Consider the following 19,086-nt stretch of genomic DNA (forward strand, 5'->3'; position numbering starts at 1 on the left):
TTTGTAACTTTGGGCTGCCCTTGTATCCAAGCCAAATATTTTAGCCACCACCCCTTAACACAGTAGTATAGTGGCAAATTCAGAAGTGCAGGGTTCATGATAGTCATGCCTCACCCCCTGCCAGCCATTCCCCCTTCTAAGACTACAATAAAAATGAGCTTTCAGTCTCTTACTTTGTTTGGAGTTCTGTTGAACTCCAATGCTGGATGAGGGTAGTATTGCTTTATGAGGTTCAGCAAGAAGACGACGATGATAAACAGGAAAAAAATGTGGGTTTTTTGCACAAAATAAAGCACAACTCAAAAGCGCAAATCTAACAGACACACTCAGAACAAAAGTGTGTTTTGCTTTATTTTGCAGAGCAGAGTAATGCAGTTTTCAAAAGTTTGACAAATGCAGCCCCCAAGTGAAAAATACAGGGTAGTGATATAAATGCACATAAATGAAAAGCCCTGCAATTTCAGAATAACAGGGTCCTTGCCAAAGTAATAGCAAGTTTCAAACACTTCTCAGGAGAATGGAGGGGGGAGGGAAGGAGAAAACGGAGAAAATAATTTTCAGATAGCCAAGGAAAATCATAGCCAGAGTAGTCCCTTGTTTTAACTAAGTCATTGGTTGATGCTTCACACAGCTAAAACAGGCTTACCATGTACAGTGGAACCTCGGGTTGCGAACTTTGCCCCGGGATGCGAGTGGAAGTCACACGGCGGCAGCGGGAGGCCCCATAGGTGAAAGTGTGCCTCATGTTAAGAATGGTTTTGGGTTAAGAATGGACCTCCAGAACGAATTAAGTTCATAACCGGAGGTACCACTGTAGAAGGGTAGAAGGAAAAATGTAGGAGCCACAGCCACCCCAGTGGTAGGTGAAAAAGCAAATAAAATAAATTTGCTCAACCCAGGCCTTTCAGCACAAATGGGCTAGAAGATCCATTTGAGAACCAGTGTAGTGTAGAGAGACTTGCCGATCAAAAGGTCGGTGGTTCGAATCCCTGCAAAGGGGTGAGCTCCCATTGCTCGGTCCCTGCTCTTGCCAACCTAGCAGTTCGAAAGCACATCAAGTGCAAGTAGATAAATAGGTACCACTCTGGCAGGAAGGTAAATGACATTTCCGTGCGCTGTTCTGGTTTCGCCAGAAGCGGCTTAGTCATGCTGGCCACATAACCCAGAAAAACTGTCTGTGGACAAATGTCGGCTCCCTCGGCCAGTAAAGCAAGATGAGCGCTGCAACCCCAGAGTCGTTTGCGACTGGACTTAAAAGTCCTTTACCTTTATAGTGTAGTATTTAGTGTTGGATTGGGACCTGGGTGGTATTTAGTTTAAATTTGAAATGCTCGTTGCAGAGGCATTGTGTTCCATTTGTGAATGGAGGTTTTAAAGTAAAGTTAGTGATTTTTGGGGTGGGGGTAGAGTATTACAATTTCAAGATGGTAGGTGTGCCGTAAAAATGTAAGACTGTGACAAAGCTGGTTCTGTATGTACAATTTATAAGCTGGTAGGTTAAGACATTCTAATAAGGAAAGCTCGTATGTCTTAAAAACAACACAGGACATAGAGTAAAAAAGTGAAGACTTTGCCACACATCCTTTATTATATATTTGTCACACTTCTATCTTTCCCCAGCTTATGACAAGTCGTTTGTGGTTTGTAAAAGCTACTATTACCATGGTAGTGTTTTCTTACCTTTTCTGGCCGTAGTAGAGCAAGATATGTCACAGTCTATAAAATTACTGCAGTTGCTTTTGTTTCAAAATTCTTTAATATTTGGAGATGGTGGGAACCTAATCCCAGTATACAGTGGTACCTTGGTAGTCAAATGGCTTGGCTCCCAAACAAATCAGCTCCCAAATGCCACAAACCTGGAAGTGAGTTTTCCGGTTAGGTGACATTTTTCGGAAGCTGAATGTCTGACACGGCTTCCAGTTGAGTGCAGGAAGCTCCTGTAGCCAATTGGAAGACGCGCCTTGTTTTTCCAACAGTTTTGGGAGTTGAACGGACTCCTGGAATGGATTAAGTTTGAGAACCAAGGTACCACTGTCCTGTATTTGCAGTGAAGAGTTGTCATGCAGGTGGGCAGCCCAGGTGGGCAAGCAGATGGGCAGGTGACCCAGGTGAGCCACATAGGAACTGTCAGGACAGACTACCTTCCCATCAACTGGCTTGCTCTGCCACTACCTATCTCAGACTGATGCTGCTATTTCATTTTTTTTTTTCCCTCGAAATTTATTTATTTATTTATTTATTTATTTATTTATTCAGAAACCGTGTATCAGTATTTAATATATTTTTTTTATAATAATATTTATTAAGTTTTTGTTTACACAATAAAAAACATACATAATAACATAGTATTTTCCAATATCCACATTTCATTCTCATCTTTGGACTTCCTCACATCTCTTGTTCCTGCATCCTAAACTCATAAATTTTACTAGCAAATTATTAACTTGTTTCAATTCATATAATATATTTTTCCAATACTAAATCTCAGATTTTAGAATTTAAATCACTCTTTTAAAGACTTAGTTATAACAATTTATCCAAAATTTGTCTTTTCTTTCAATTACAATTAGATTTGTATTCCTTGTAGCTAATTTGTTGGAGCCATTCTATTGCTAATCTTACATCTTTCTTAACATTCATACAATTTACAATATTTTTGTATATAGTCCTTAAATTTCTTCCATTCCTCCTCCACCAGTTCATCTCCCAGATCTCGGATTCTGCTAGTCATCTCCGCCAGTTCCATATAGTCCATCAGTTGCATCTGCCATTCTTCCAGTGTGGGCAAATCTTGAGTTTTCCAGCTTTTGGTGATGAGTATCCTTGCTGCTGTTGTAGCATACATAAAAAAGGTTTGATCCTTCTTTTGCACACTCTGGCCGACAATGCCTAAAAGAAAGGCCTCTGGTTTCTTAGGGAAGGTATACTTAAATACCTTTTTCAGCTCATTATATATCATTTCCCAGAAAGCCTTCACTCTAGGGCAAGTCCACCAGAGGTGAAAGAATGTTCCTTCAGCTTCTTTACACTTCCAACATTTATTGTCAGACACATGATATATCTTTGCAAGCTTGACTGGAGTTATGTACCACCTATATATCATTTTCATAATGTTTTCTTTCAAGGCATTACATGCCATAAATCTCAAACCTGATGCTGCTATTTCAGCCTCTACAGTGGCAGTGGCCAAGGAGGCCCATGCAAGCCACAGAGGAACAGGCAGAACAGAATAACGCCTCAGCACCTCTCCTCTTCTGCTACTGTCATTGGCCACTTTCCCCTTCCTCATCCTCCACACCTGAGGCTGAAATGATAATTGTTTGAGGCAAGCAGTAAGGAGGGAAGGATGAACTGTTTTGGGGTGCCATTATTGCCCAGTGATGTAACATGGGAGCTTAGCATGGTGCATGGAGGCAGGAGCTTTGAATTGGCTCCACCACCATGCACTGAGGTCCCTGCCGCTTTTGCTAAGTGGTGGTGACGCACAGTGTTGGCAAGCTGGAGAGTAACTGAACCCCACCCATGCCAGCTCACCAGCCACTATCAGGATTGGGCAGTGGTTACAAACTGTAAGAGGATGGGGGGCTTTGGGTGAGCTATAAGGGCAGGGTTGGCAAGGTCTAAGGGAAGAGAGTTTGGTGATGGCAGGAACAGCCCCTAGTATGCATATACTAGTACTATATCATTATACAGAACCATGTATGTGCCTTTATTCGGATAAGGAGAACTTTATGGGGAAGTAGGCTCATGTTTGCAGGTCAGCAAACATAGAGGTATATCAGATGCATGTTTTCATGTGCATTTGAAGATGGATGATACAATCCACACTGCAGTGCTTTTAGCTGGTTGCAGATTTTGATGCTTAACTGGAGTTGCTAGCCATCATAACTTCACATAGCCAGAGTTGGATCCTGGCATTAGTGGCTACGTTGGCAGCGACTCTTAATCATTACATATAACGAGCACTTTTGTTGAATGTTCTTAAGACACTTCTGAGTTCCCTTTAAGTCCAGTGAAATGAAGTGATATTCGACTTTTAGCACTTGGACATCATTCATTTGCCTACCCTCTCCAGGAAGAACTGAATTAGATTTTATTAGCAGATTGGGCCTATAAACCAGTAGTAACGTTTTATTAGTTTATCACACATCAGCATTAGCAAACTGTAAATCTACTTCAGTGAACAAGAAAAGGTCTCTAGAGGCTTTGAAAAACTGGTGTTTCCAGAGGAAAGAATGTTCTAATCCGAAAAAAGGTATGACCTTAACAGGCAAATATCTTCCTTCCCTCCATTTCCAATGCCCAGCTTGGGAGTCCTGCTGCATTCAAAACACAACCCCCACATGCAAGGAGGTGGTATTGGAGGTTTTGAGGGAACCCAAAGTCAGCTAAAATCCCTCAAAAAGTATTTCGACAAAAGTACTATAAGGATAGGGACGCGGGTGGCACTGTGGGTTAAACCACAGAGCCTAGGACTTGCCAATCAGAAGATTGGTGGTTCGAATCCCCGCAACGAGGTGAGCTCCTGTTGCTCGGTCCCTGCTCCTGCCAACCTAGCAGTTTGAAAGCACATCAATGTGCAAGTAGATAAATAGGTGCCGCTCCAGCGGGAAGATAAACGGTGTTTCCGTGCGCTACTCTGGTTCGCCAGAACCAGTCATGCTGGCCACATGACCCGGAAGCTGTACACCGGCTCCCTCGGCCAATAAAGCGAGATGAGCGCCGCAACCCCAGAGTCGGTCACGACTGAACCTAATGGTCAGGGGTCCCTTTACCCTTTAACTTTACCATAAGGATATGAACCCCCAAAACAGCCCAACGAGGATTGAATCATAAAATTATAGAGTTGGAAGGGACCCAAGGGTCATTTAGTCCAACCCCTGCAATGCAGAATCTCAACTAAAGCATCAGTGACCGATGGCCATCCAGCCTCTGCTTAAAAACCTCCAACGAAGGAAAGTCCACCACCCCCTGAGATGGTCCAGTTTACTGTTGAACAGCTTTTACCATCAGAAACTTCTTCCTGATGTTGAATCAGAATCTCCTTCCTTGTAACTTGTATCCATTGGTTTGGGCCTTGCCCTTCAGAGCAGGAGAAAACAAGCTTTGAATATATTAGATATTCCTTTCATGTTTCCCCCTTCAATTCTGGGCAGAGCCGCTGGGGGCTCTTTCTCCACCTCCATCAGTGTCTTTATCAGCGGATCCCAAGCAACACCGGCTTCCCATCTCCCTTTCACTGCTGAGGAAGAGCTGTAGCTTCTCAGGAAAGCATCCAAACACATTTGCAACTTAACTTTCAAGTACAGCCCGGCCAGTGGCAACAACATCAGCTTGCTTGGTTTATGCCCAGGTATTGCTGACTATGGTGTTACTTAATACAGTGGTACCTTGGTTTGCATACATCTTGGTTTGCATATGTTTTGGATTATATACACGTCAAACCCAGAAGTGCAACCTTTTTTTGGATTACGAACAAAAAGATTTTGGGGGCGCCATTGGCAAAAGCGCGCCTTGGGTTACAACCTGTTTTGGTTTACAAACGGACCTTCAGAATGGATTATGTTTGTAAACCAAGGTACCACTGTATAACTAAGACAGTTTTATTCTCGTGCTGTTTTTTAACACGTCACATTTTATCAAGGATCTTAACTTAATCCTTTGTACCTACTTAATCCATATTACAAAACACCTTGGATTGTGTCCATTGTTAGTTATACTTTGTGCAGACCCGGTGAAATTCAAGGATCTACTAACTTGGATCCATCAATACCAGTGGTTCTTCTCTGAGTAGAATTTAGTTGGATGCAGCCCCTTTCTTGAAAGTGGAGGTACCTGTCAGTTAGAGCAGGGAGCCCTGCCTCATACCACAAGAAAAGACAATACAGTGGGTTGGGGTCAACTGATGCGCTGCTTGGCTGTAGGAGTAGGAGTTTAATTAATAATAATAAAAAGAAGTTCAAAATTATATTCACTGTCTGAAATGCTTGCAAAAAATAGGACCCTTCTCCATGATTCCAAATCGAAAAATAAATGTTGGAACCTTATTATTTAGTGAAACCTGTTTGATCATCATCAGAACATTTACTTATTAATGGTATTAAGCCTATTAGTCAAAATTGCTGCCAGGGTTTATACCATGGATGGCATAAGATAGTCTTGGCATTCTCCAGGAGTTCTGGGGTGGGGGAGTCTTTACTTCCAGGTCTTCTGGCCTCTTGGCTGATGGGCAGGGCCTCTAGCAAGAAGGACACATAAAAGTGTCCAGCACAACACTGTTTGGTTAGCAGTCAGCAGGGTTTTGACCAGCTGTTGTAACTCCACTCCAACCGCTTATTCCTTTTGCAGGAAAGAGGCACTTTCCTGGACTTGCATTCTGACCTCAAAACTTGAGGAAACACTGTTTCTAGGGAGATACGGCCTTTCACACCTCAGCTTTTCTCCTTCCTTTGAAAAACTACACTTTTCCAGATTCAGCAGTGCAATGTACAGGTGTGCTCAGGGATCTTCACTACAGAATCAGGCAGAAACAGAATGCTGCTTAACTCTGGGAAGTTACTGCTATTATCATTGGTCAATGATGCTGGCAACCAAGAGGGCTGGGAGCAGCTAAGCTCTTGGGAGAGCTCAGCCTAGGACAGTTCATTTATAAATCCTCCCATTTCTGAAACACTTCTCTAGCCTTAGTCTCAGTTTTTCCATTGTGTCTACGGTTGTCCAAAGACTGTGAAACCAGAGATCTGTCTGCAGAGTTCTCGTTTAGATGTTGTTTCTCCACAGACCCTCCCACAGCTTACCATACTTTTTCCGTCTATAAGACGCCCCCTATTTTTGGGTACTCATATTTATGAAAATGGAGGGGGGAGATGGCCCAGAGTATAAGACACCCCCTAATTTTGGACATTATTTTTTAGGGGGAAACCTAGTCTTATACGCAGAAAAATACAGTATTTGGTGGTGCCTTTGCGCTTCTAATAACTTTTTTTTATTGCTCAGGTATATTTTCTACACTTCAGTTGTGTTGGAGTGTGTGTGTTTGTGTTTGTAGGTGGGAGGCAAACATAGTCCTGGAGTGGTCACATCATAGGTCTGTTCCCATTAAAATGTGCTTTTAGTATTGAACTGTAGTGAAAAAACTGGGAGGTGGCTGTGCAACACTGAATGAAACCTGCCAGGTTTTGGTTAACCCATTTCCAGTTACATGCATGTTTAGGGAAGCTTTTAATGTTTGATGCATTACAGTATTTTAATATTTTGTTGGAAGCAGCCCAGAGTGGCTGGGGAAGCCCAGCCAGATGGGCGGGGTATAAATTATGCTCATTATACAAAGATCCACTTATCCAAACACAAGGAGTTAGTATCCAAACTGTGCTGTATACAATACAGATTTAGATAGTCAGCCAGACTTGTGTGTAGTACCGTAAGCAAATAACCAGCCTTAAACAAGACTTAATTTGGGTGTTTTGCTGATCCACATCAGCCATTTTACCAGAAACCATGGTGGGAGGTAGGGAGGAAATGGGAGAGTTCAGACCAATAAGAGTGTATTTTTCCCCCTTGTTTGCCTTTTGCAAGGTTTCAAGAAGGTTTTCCCAGTTATTTTTTCATCACATGGGAGTCAAAATTCTGTGGTTGGGAACACATTAGAAATGCCCTCATAGGAAACAATGGAAATGGTCAACTCATTGTGTGAATGCTTGTCTAACAAATAATTTCCTGAGAACGCATTGTGTTTGGATAGCAGGACCTGCATTTAGGCCTTGTAGAAATGTGTCAGTGAGTGAGTGACAGATAGCTCTGACAATGAATTTTGCTAAGCAACTTGCAGTTTGTGGAAGTTTTATGATTGCTTCAGCAGTTAGTTTTTAATTATTCCATGAAATATCTGTGAATTGTAGTGAGTGGTGATAATTCTGAGCAGAACATTTATCTGATGCTTTTCTCTTGGAGACTGTGTATTCAGCTGTTAATCTAGCTCAAGTATTTAGCTGCATTGTTTTCTCACATGTGGCTCTTTAACTCACTTACACCTGCAGTCTGGTCAGCATTAATACATACTGAAACTGGGTCTTGAATGTTGGTGCAGTAATTTCAGGTTCCTCCATGTCCTACGAGAGAACAAAAAAATTGTCAATTTCTGAAACTTAGTATTAATTAATTCCCATGTTCTTGCTGCTCCCTGAACTTCCTCCAGATGTGGTGCTTGGAATAGACCAGCTCCTGGGTTACAAGCCATCTGGGCTGTGTAAACTGATTTGTGCCTATATTAAACAATAATTGAACAGAATGCGGAAGACTTAATAAAGAAAATGTACATTGCCTGTAAATCCCAAAAATAAAATATTAAAATGTAGTAAATGGGCATGGAATGTGCAAATGAAGACCTGCTCATTTTAATGTGTTTAGCTGTGACCTTCTCAATTTCAGCCCAGAGGAGGGGGGGAATCTATTTTTCTCTTTTTAAAATAAAACTCCCCTATAAAACTGCTTACAGAAGTATGTGAGACAGAAACAAGGAAATATAATGTTCTGAACTTGACTGGTCCAAACCACTTGTGCTGCTGTGACAGCTCATAAAACAGAACAGTTTTTAGGTGGACTCTGTTTTAGTTGCCAGAGTGAATTTTCTTGCAGGAAGTAGCCTGAAGGTTTATTTTAGTTTCCAGACTGCAGCTTTGATCTCTCTGTTCTGTCGCTTCTCAGGTTACATAGCCCTTTTTCACTGCAGTAAATCTGCAACAGTTAAATGGAATAAAATTTCCTCCTACTCACTGATCACATGCTGTTAAATGCCAAGCCACAGCCAGCAGAATGTTTGCAGAGCTCCACTGCATGGTACAAAAGCAGTACAAAAGGTTTAATCACCTTGTCTTTCTACTCTTTCTTCACTACGAGTTCACAAATTCACTTCACAATAGAGATGCACACAGTGGAACTTGGATTTGCTGTCTGTCTGATGAAAGGGCAGCTATGTGCATGCTTTACTCATGCGTAAGAGCAGCTTTGACAGTGATCCAAACCACAAGGACGGCAAAATGTCTCACCAGGGGCCCAACTCAACATAAAGGCTTAAGAAGAGGATTGGACAAGTTCATGGAGGCAAAGTCTAGTGATGGCTACAAGTCATGGTGACTCTGGTGTGCCTCCACTGTCGGAGACTGTGTCTTCTGAATATCAGTTCCTGGAAACCACAGGACAGGAAACTGTTCTCATGCTTGGGTTCTGCTTATGGGCTTCCTATACTTATCTGGTTGGTCACTGTGAGAATGCGATGGTTTACTAGATGCACCATTGGCCTGATCCAGTAGACTCTTCTAAAAAAAATTTATAATGCAACTCCATGTGTTCATGCCTAGTTAGTGCTGTCCCAGCTTTTCCGGGCTTTGAGAAGGCAGCGCAAGCACTTCCTTCTGTGTAGACATGGTTTGTTTAGTTTAGTTTGTTTTGTTTTGTTTTGTTTAGTTTGTTTAGTCGTGTCCAACTCTTCGTGACCCCCTGGACCAGAGCACGCCAGGGACTCCTGTCTTCCACTGCCTCCCGCAGTTTGGTAAAACTCATGCTGGTAGCTTCAAGAACACTGTCCAACCATCTCGTTCTCTGTCGTCCCCTTCTCCTTGTGCCCTCCATCTTTCCCAACGTCAGGGTCTTTTCCAGGGTGTTTTCTCTTCTCATGAGGTGGCCAAAGTATTGGAGCCTCAGCTTCAGGATCTGTCCTTCCAGTGAGCACTCAGGGCTGATTTCCTTCAGAATGGAGAGGTGAGGATTGCACTGTTAAATCAGGGATGGGAAATGTGTGTGTGTCCCCAGAAGTTGTTCATGCCTGTCTACTGACCATGCTGGTTGGGGAGAGTTGTAGACCTGGAGGGTCAAAGGTTCCCCATTCCTGAGCTAAATAAATTAGGTGAATTGAGGTTCTTTTTTAAAAACAAAAGTGGAGGAAAGAAAAACCTTTATTCCTAGAGCTTACTAGAAAGTCTTGTCATAGCTCTGTTACCTTAAAGACCTTATAGACATCTGAGGCCCTTTTCAATGTTGTGAAATTATTGGGTTTCTGCTTTTGTTTTTATTACGTATTTTGTGGTTTTTTATATTGTAGTTTTATGTTGTAATCAACCCTGAGATCTACAGATATAGGGTGGTATACAAATTTAATTAACAATAATCCTTAACAGTGTTGAAACTTAGCATGTTTTGATAACTATGCGATGTAGGGAGGATGATGTTAATGTTACACCTATCAGTAGTTGCAAGAATTCAGCCCATTACAAAATTTAGCAGGAGTCTTAAGATGTATCTTGATGAAAAATAACATTGAAAGCAGCTGAGAAATAGGCTCAAGTTTGGTGTGTATCTAGTATTGAATAATGTATCAAACAGTGTAGAGACCAAATTCAGTTCTTTAGGAAACATTCAAACACTAGTTGTATTTATCTGTAGCAGAAGCTACGAAACTAATGATGATTGATACTTCCTTCCTCTTGTGGATTGTTTTGTTGGTGTGCCAGTTATTTATTTACTTTTACTATTGCTGGCTACATTTATTTATTTATTTATTTATTTATTTATTTATTTATTTATTTATTTATTTAGAAATTTTCTGGAACACATCTTCATCCAAACATGAATTCCAGTGTATGAACCGTAATAGTGTTTTGATGATTGAATTTTTAAAACCAAAACTGACAATCGTAGCAATGAAATAAGATTTGAGAAGCACTAAACTAAAAACCATTCAGTTAGCTAAATTAATGTGGTGAATTCTAAAAAGCCTAGACAAATAAAACTGTATTAACGTGGCAGTGTCAGCGCCTCCCTTTACTTCCTCTGGGAGGATATACCAAAGAAGGCCCCCTCTCCTTCCTGGATGTATAAAATACAGCTCTCCTACAGAAGGAACTCAAAGAAGAGCCTTGTCTGAAGATCTTAATGCATGGGTAGGCAAACTAAGGCCCGTGGGCCAGATCCTGCCCAGTCGCCTCCTAAATCCGGCCCACGGACAGTCCAAGAATCAGTGTGTTTTTACATGAGTAGAATGTGTCCTTTTATTTAAAATGCATCTCTGGGTTATTTGTGGGGCATAGGAATTCGCTTTTAAAAAAAATAGTCCGGCCCCCCAGAAGGTCTGAGGGACAGTGGACCGGCCCCTTGCTGAAAAAGTTTGCTGACTCCTGTCTTAATGCATGGGCAGGTTGGTATGGGAGCAGGTTCTCCATCAGGATTTGGATCCAAAGCTGTTTAGTGCTTGAAATAACAGCATCAGTACCCCAAAATGGGCTTGGTTGCTTTAGAAAAATTCAGGCTTGAGTGGCTGCGGCTGTGCAGAAACACAGCCCATCCACGATCCACTTCACAGCTTATTGGGTTTTGCTTTCATTCCTGTTTTCGACTCTGGTTCTTTTAGGCCTCAGCATCAGTCTGCTTTCAAACTGAGCAGGATGATGCCTGTCCCAGCTCACTTGTGTATGTGCCCCGTGGTGCTAAGCCAGGCCTTTGCACCATGAATGTTGTTCTGTGCCACGTACGGAACCAATATGTGTGACTGTACAGGTGAGCACCAAATTAGCTGTCTTTCTCCTACTCTGTCGCAGACTGTGCTTATGAAAGAAATTAGGTTTTGTGGGCCACAACGAATTATTGCAATTTATTGGTGTAATACTTTTCATTTTAACAGAATCATAAGAATTGGAAGGGACCTCAAGGGTAGTTTAGCAGGAATCTCAACTAAACATCCCTGGTGGGTAGCCATCCAACCTCTGCTTAAAAATCTCCAATGAAGGAGAGTCCACCAGTCCTTGTGGGAGTCTGTTCCACTGTCAAACAGCTCTTGCTGTCAGAAAGTTACTCCTATTTTGTAGCTTGAATTTCCTTTTTTTTTTGGAACTTGAAGCCATTGGTTCAAGTCCTTCTCTCCAGAGCAGGAGAAAACAAGCATGTTTCCGCCTCCATGTGACAGCCCTTTAGATATTTGAAGATGCCTATAGTATCTCCTCTCTGACTCCTCTTTGCTGATTTGACATGTCTCAGCTGATTTAGGGATCCTGAATATATGTGGTATTTTTATTTGCTCTGAAGCAGTGCAAGTCCCAAGGACTTTATAAAATGCATCATGTATTTTTGGAACATTTCCTCTTTTGACAAGTTCTCACGAGCAAATTAGAAAGCTCAGCTGCCATTCTGAAGAGGTCCTAGATCATGCTAGGAGCCCGAGTTATCCGAGAGGTTAAGTATTGGCATTCAGTTTACAGTGCAATTTTCTCTTGACAAGGCTGGCAGACCAATAGGAAAAAGAAATATTTGTGCTCAAGAGAAGTGCATATGTAGAGACCACAAGCTTAACTGATGGCTGGAAATGATTTCAGACTAAAAAAACAAATCATTAAGAGTGCAGAGGGGGGTAAAATATACAGTCCTATTTTAACGGATCTCAAAATGATCGAGCAACTGAAGTTAGTATTACAGAGTAATTAGCTAAGCTAAGCTGTTCACTACTTTAACTCCATGTCTCCCAGTCACTATAAAGGTTCCAGGGTGCAACTAGACCTGAACCTGTTTTGCGTGTCAGTATATTCCACCAGTGGCAAGAAGCTTGTGAAACCTAAACCCATTGATACATAGTCTAAAGGAGGATGATAAATGACCGTTTCCCCCTCTATTTATAGCTTTTTGTTGGATTTCACAGAAGTGCAACTGCTGTTCTGAACAGCAGGAATTCTTACATCCAAGACCTGCAATTTATCCAAGCACACTTTGGCAGCTATATAAAAATTTGCATATCTGAAAGGTGGTGACTGTTGAATGTTAACTTTGAATTAGATTGCTAGCTTGTTAACACAGTGTGGAAGAGGGTGGGGCTTGAGTAGCCTATGGTTTTGAACTATGAGCATGATATTCATTCTCATGTGCACGTTTTGTTAGCAAAATTCATGTGTACTAGTGTGGATCCATTGCTTGTTGATGCATTGTCTTGTCCCCATATACAAAATGGGGATTATGGTGTCACTTCTATCTGCAGCTTTAGAAAAGGAACCGTTAGCTGAACAGCTTTTATAATTATATTTTCTATTCCTGTAACATACCATGGGACCTTAGCTGAAGGACAGGCAAGAAATAGTATTTATAAATAAATAAATCAAAGCTTCAAGTACTTCTAGGATTTATTTATTTTTTAAAGAAAATTAAGGAGATCTATGAAATGGTAGGGCATTGGTACAGAGACAAGGAGTGATTTCTTGCTGATTTCTTTCTGCCACTTCTTTGTAGTTGCTAAAGCGTTACTTGAATATTCATTCTGGAGTTCCAGCTGCGGAACACATTTTTATGTTCATATAAACTTTTTTTAAAAAAAAAACAATCAAACTAAAGCTTAAATTCTACCACATCGTGGAGGCCTCAGAATCTGCTTTTATGACCCTGGGTCATGCTATGATATACCCAAATTTGCAACTACTCTGAGCACATTAGTTGGTAGGGAGAGTAGAAACATTGAACTTTCATTGTATAAATTCTACCATCCATTTTAGAAGTCAGAATTTGTGCTAATAGGCATGAAGTGATGAAACCTTCATTAGTTTGTATAATAACTTTTAAGGCCTCACTGGTACTTATTTATTAACTGCACAAAGTCTTGTTCTCTGCATGGAATAGTTTAGGGGTTTCTCCTAGTCTGTTGCCTGGAATGTGTATTATTCATAGTTTTCTGCTTCCATCTGAAGCTTAAAGGTTCTCTTGTGTGGGGAAGAAAGGCAATGAAGAGCAAAGCCAACACATTTTTAGACAAGCAACTCCTAGGAGTATTACAGATTTGGGCTGATTATCAGGGTGTCCTGCAAATTGGTGACAGTCTTTACTATTCTTGTCCCTTACCAGCCACAAAGTTATCTATGAGTTACCCCTGTGTGAGGGTCCCCTTATTTATATGTTAGTGTTTGGGTATGATTGCTCCTCTCTCGTTGTTGTTTGCCACACTAAGAAATGCCTAAAAAGTTCTGTACCAGCACCATGTCTCCATTGGACTTCTGACACTGGCATTAAAAACTATCCTTATATTTAAAACTTTAGACACCAGCATTTCAATGTGGGAACTGACTATAAGGGAGCAGCAATTATGCCACAAAAGTAACATGTAAATTGGGCCAGATTCACAGCCTTCCCAGTGATCTTTCCAGTGATCTGAATGTTTTAATATTATGTTGGTTTAATGTCTCAAATTGTCATAGCGGAGCCATCACATACGCAAACCATTTGGAAATAACCAAAATGTCTCGAGCTCTGAACTGTAAGGCTCTGCACCTAATTACTTTCATGTTTATTGAACTAAAGGAGTTGATTTGATCGGAATGTAATTGAAACCATGATTCCCCTCCCCTACCTAATTAAAAAATATGTTCAGGAGTAGTTTTGAGTAGGTTGAAGTAAATTGAAAGTGACTGGAAGCAGCTAACATCCAGAGATGAGGAGAGAGTGCCATCTACCGGTTCAAAAAGGCTTCTGGCTTGGCAGCCTGCTCCTCTGCCCCCTTATACCCAGAAAAGAAATGCATGGAATTGGGCACAAAAGGTTTTGCCAGCAGGGCAGCTTCTGTTCAGTCTACGGAGGATGCTTCCAGATGAGTGCTCAATTTGCAGAAGGGCTGTCACAATATCACCAATAGGCCACTGGCTATCAGGTTTTCCTCCAGAAGGGTAAATCCAGATTAAAAGGAATGTGTGGAAGTATGGGCTGGCCTTTTGAGAATAATGACATGTGGATGCTGCAAAAACTTGCACGCGTGAGAAGCACCAATTACACAGAGGGCCATCCTTTAGTGGAACCAACATCAAAGATTTTTGAAGCCAAGATTATGTCTCACCTCTTATATGGGGTTACCATTGTAGGGAGGAACTTGATGTAGTACTTCAAAATAGATTCCTGTGTACGATATTGGCAGTGCCACATAATACACCTGGAGCACTACACTCTATAAGGCGTTAACTCTATAATAAAGTTCGTATACACAAATCCATGTTTCTGTATTGGGGGGAAATATCATTGCAGCCAGAACAACACTTAGCCAAAAGATGCTTTTTGGATTTGCAGAAAAGAGAAGGCTGGGTAAAATCTCTTAGAGGTCTGATACAGAGTTACTTGATCTCCCCAACAGTGATATTGGTAGTTGCTCCTGGTCACAAGAGTCGAAATACCGTGTTTAGCAAAGATGCAAAAAAGGATATTGAATATATAAAGAATTGCCACCCTGCTACTTGGTACACTAAAATTAAATCAGACCACAAAAGGGTTATATGTACTTGGGAGAATTAACTCCCTCCCCTGTTATATGAGCTTTCACTCAGCTCAGATTTCAAACAATGCTTACTGAATATCTGGATGGGAGATTTGCTAACAGATCTGTAAAAGAGTAGTAGTAGTAGAAGAAGAAGAAGAAGAAGAAGAGTTTGGATTTGATATCCCGCCTTTCACTCCTTTTAAGGAGTCTCAAAGCGGCTAACATTCTCCTTTCCCTTCCTCCCCCACAACAAACACTCTGTGAGGTGAGTGGGGCTGAGAGACTTCAGAGAAGTGTGACTGGCCCAAGGTCACCCAGCAGTTGCATGTGGAGGAGCGGAGACTCGAACCCGGTTCCCCAGATTACGAGACTACCACTCTTAACCACTACACCACACTGGCTCTCTTCTGTATATGTGGATCAGGGCTTATAGAGGATCTGATACATTATATTTTATATTGTCCACTGTATGATTCACTCAGAGCTAAATTTATCTCCCCTTTTCAGATTGCCTTAGAACAGTGATGGCCAAACTTGGCCCTCCAGCTGTTTTGGGACTACAACTCCCATCATCCCTCGCTAGCAGGACCAGTGGTCAGGAATGATGGGAATTGTAGTCCTAAAACAGCCATGTTTGCCCATCACTGCCTTAGAAGGTCACCCAGCTGATTTGAAAATTAAATGGCTGCTGGCAGATGTTGATAATTGCATCAGCTCTAAGGTGGCACCATTTGCACTAGCGGCAAGAAAGATAAGGTCAACATTTCCGAATAGTGGAAGTGCCAAACCCCAGGGATGCTGACCAGAAGGGATGCTTTTACATTTTGGACATTGTGGATTTGTCCTGGTCTGGTGCATGAAATGTCTTTTGCTTTGCAGCTGTGCGATTTGTGTTCATACTGCCATGTGATGGCTATTGGCTATAAACAATAAAATAAGATGATGATGAATACTTGGCCATGATGGACCAACGATTTGATTGAGTGTAAGGCAACATTTTCCATGCAAAGCACTTCTGGCTACTCCTGTGTTAATTGCTGCTTCCATGTTACTCTGGTCACCCAAGTAGCCTTAATTTGCTGGAGAGACAGCTGATTTGAACATAAGAACCAGTTCTCTAAGACAGGGCAGAGACTTCAACCCCCAGCATATGCTTGATACCAAATAGGTACATTTCAATATATTTTTGCATTCTGGAAAAAGTCAGAGGGGACCTTGTACTGCGTGATGTCCGTTTGCAAGGGTCAGTTTTCAAATGTCAACTCAGGTGTTTCTCTTTTCTGCATAGCGTTGCTGTGGATGGATTTGGCCAGCCCATGGGTATCCCAAGCCGCCCCACCACTGCTTACGGATATCGGCCAGATGAACCGTACTACTACACCTTTGGAGCCCGATAAAACATCCTGATGTATTAAACTATTGCCTTCCCGTATTCTTGAACTGTAGTTAAATTAAGACTTATCTCCGTCTTCTTAGTGCATGGTTATACAGTTTACGGGTCTTTGTGGTGTATTTTCTTCTGTATGTGTTGCAAAGAAATGTTAGTCGTTCTGTGACTCCCTTTTTGTACAGTTTGTGCTGTATGTTGAAATCTATTAACTGGAATGTCAACACTTGTTATGTATATTAAGCAACTAATTTAATTGCTATTAAATGCAGGTCCTGTAGACCGTGGTACTGAATACTGAGGCTCTGTGAGTTTTTAATTAAACTTACTAATGTTGATGAGCAATAATTTTAACTAGCTTCTGAAAAAGTAATTGATTTATCCTTTTAAATGTCCTTGAAGAAGGCTGAATAACACCCTTAAATCCAGGGTTGGCCACCTTCTATGAGACTTTACGAACAGAGACACAACTTCGTATACACCTGCTACAAGTGATATGTTGCATTAGTGTCATTGAATAGTTCTAACACAGGTGTGCATATACTTTTGTGACCATGCTGCTTGCAAACTGCAAGAGACATCCTATGCACATGGTGCTCTGTGTTGTTTGAATACAGGGAGTGGTGTCAAAATGGTGAAAACCAAAAGGGCAAACTTGGAAAAGGTGCATATATCTGAATGCCAAATGTTGACTTTACTCTTCTTTGGCGCAACTGCGCTTAATTTACCTCTACGTACAAGGTGTGTTTCCTGAGGAACTTGTATTTACGTGTGTACAAGCATAGGTGGGGGATCCAGACCATAGTGACATTCTTAATTAACTGAGACTTAAAGTACAATTCCACATTTTCCATATTCATATTCTATAGCAGTGATGGCCAAACTCGGCCCTCCAGCTCTTTTCGGACTACAGTTCCCATCATCCCTTATGACCGGTCTGTTAGCTAGGGATGATGGGAGTTGTAGTCCCAAAACAGCTGGAGGGCCAAGTTTGGCCATTGCTGTTCTAGAGGAAAACCGTTGCTGTAGACCAGAGCTTTCCAAACTTTTCACATTGGTGACACACTTTTTGGACATACATCATTTCGTGACACAGTAATTCAGTTTTGCATCATTTCGCGACATAGTAATGCAGTTTTACTAGCAAACTGGAGGTTAAACGAACCCCTTCCAGCCCCAGGAGAGAGTTCGTGCAACTCACCTACACACTGCAGCCAACACACTAACATGTTGCAACACACGGTTTGAAAAGCTCTGCTCTAGATAGAATGTGCCTTTCAAAGCACAGGTGTATCTTTCTGCTTAATTATATAGCAATGCCACCCCAGGAGAACACTTATGTTGCAAAGAGCTTCTTTGCCAAGAAGCCCAGCCTATGCCGCATGGAATAATGGTGTGTGAATCAGGACTGACTATATAGTAGACATTAACAGAAAGATTCATCTTTGAAACACAGACCCTCCACCTTCATTTGTGCCAGGTCTCTCTTAACTATGCTGCACTTTGTATATCACTAATATGGCAAAACGATACTAATCCTGAACTACATTTTATAAACTCCAATGGACGTTTTGACTTCTCCCGTATCTGAGCTTCAAAATGACTTGGCAAACCACATCCTAATGTCTCCATATCATATGGAGCAAGGATCATACTTGGTGAAATGAAAAATGTGTGGTGGGGGAAACAAGCCCCAGACCTCCCACTCTGGTAATTTCTTTCCATGTTCATTTTGCTATCCAAAATACTCCCAGGAAATATCTCCCCAGAGTCCTTTTACTACATTTAATGAAGAACTATTTGTTTTAATGACTGTAGAAGCTGTCTGTTTGTGTTGCTTTTTTGTTAAAATGCTGAAGCAATTGAGTTGGGGGGCCTTAGACATACGCAGACCACCTACCTTGAGTGTTTGATTCTCACCTCAACGACTCACACTTCAGACCCCTTGAGCGGTTACTAGCAGGCTTCCCAGTGTGCTTTGGGGCTGAGCACACAAATCCCACAGAAAGGAACTATGGAAATAAATTTTAATAGCAGCTAGACTGGTTTAATCTGATCCTGGATTCAGTCCCATAATATATGAAGCAGGAGGGTTTATTAATTTCTATAGTATTTTGGCACTATATTAAAATGCCCCGGCTCATGTTAGCTTTCTCCAGACGCTGGTGGCGTTATTAATGTTACTGACCCTTACATGTTGCCCTACTACACAGAATACATCCTTCACCTGGGCTTGTGTCTGATACTAAAAGGAAAGATTGATTGTCCATAAATTACTAATATGCAATGCGACAAGCACACAAGAGTTTATGTGTACAGAGTTAGGCCAGCATCTCCTAGAATCTAGGGGCTGGATTATGATTTTCAAATATTGGCTAAAATTTTATTTTAATACAGACACGGAAAGCTTACTTCTTTATTGAGACAAAAAAAATCC

At 41.4% G+C, this 19,086-nt stretch overlaps 1 protein-coding gene across 2 annotated transcripts in view; it reads left to right on the forward strand.

Annotated features, from left to right (window-relative positions):
• The window catches only part of KIFAP3 (kinesin associated protein 3), a 72,801-nt gene extending 55,857 nt beyond the window's left edge, over positions 1–16,944 (forward strand). For both annotated transcript variants that reach the window (XM_083743834.1, XM_083743833.1), the window contains exon 20: positions 16,551–16,944. In XM_083743834.1, coding sequence (XP_083599960.1) covers positions 16,551–16,659 — 109 coding nt within the window. In that variant the 3' untranslated portion in view covers positions 16,660–16,944. The remainder of the gene's footprint in view (positions 1–16,550) is intronic.
• The last annotated feature ends 2,142 nt before the right edge of the window (positions 16,945–19,086 follow it).

The sequence above is a fragment of the Podarcis gaigeae genome, assembly GCF_964106915.1.
Source record: "Podarcis gaigeae genome assembly, chromosome: 6".
In the NCBI taxonomy this organism is placed as follows: domain Eukaryota; kingdom Metazoa; phylum Chordata; class Lepidosauria; order Squamata; family Lacertidae; genus Podarcis; species Podarcis gaigeae.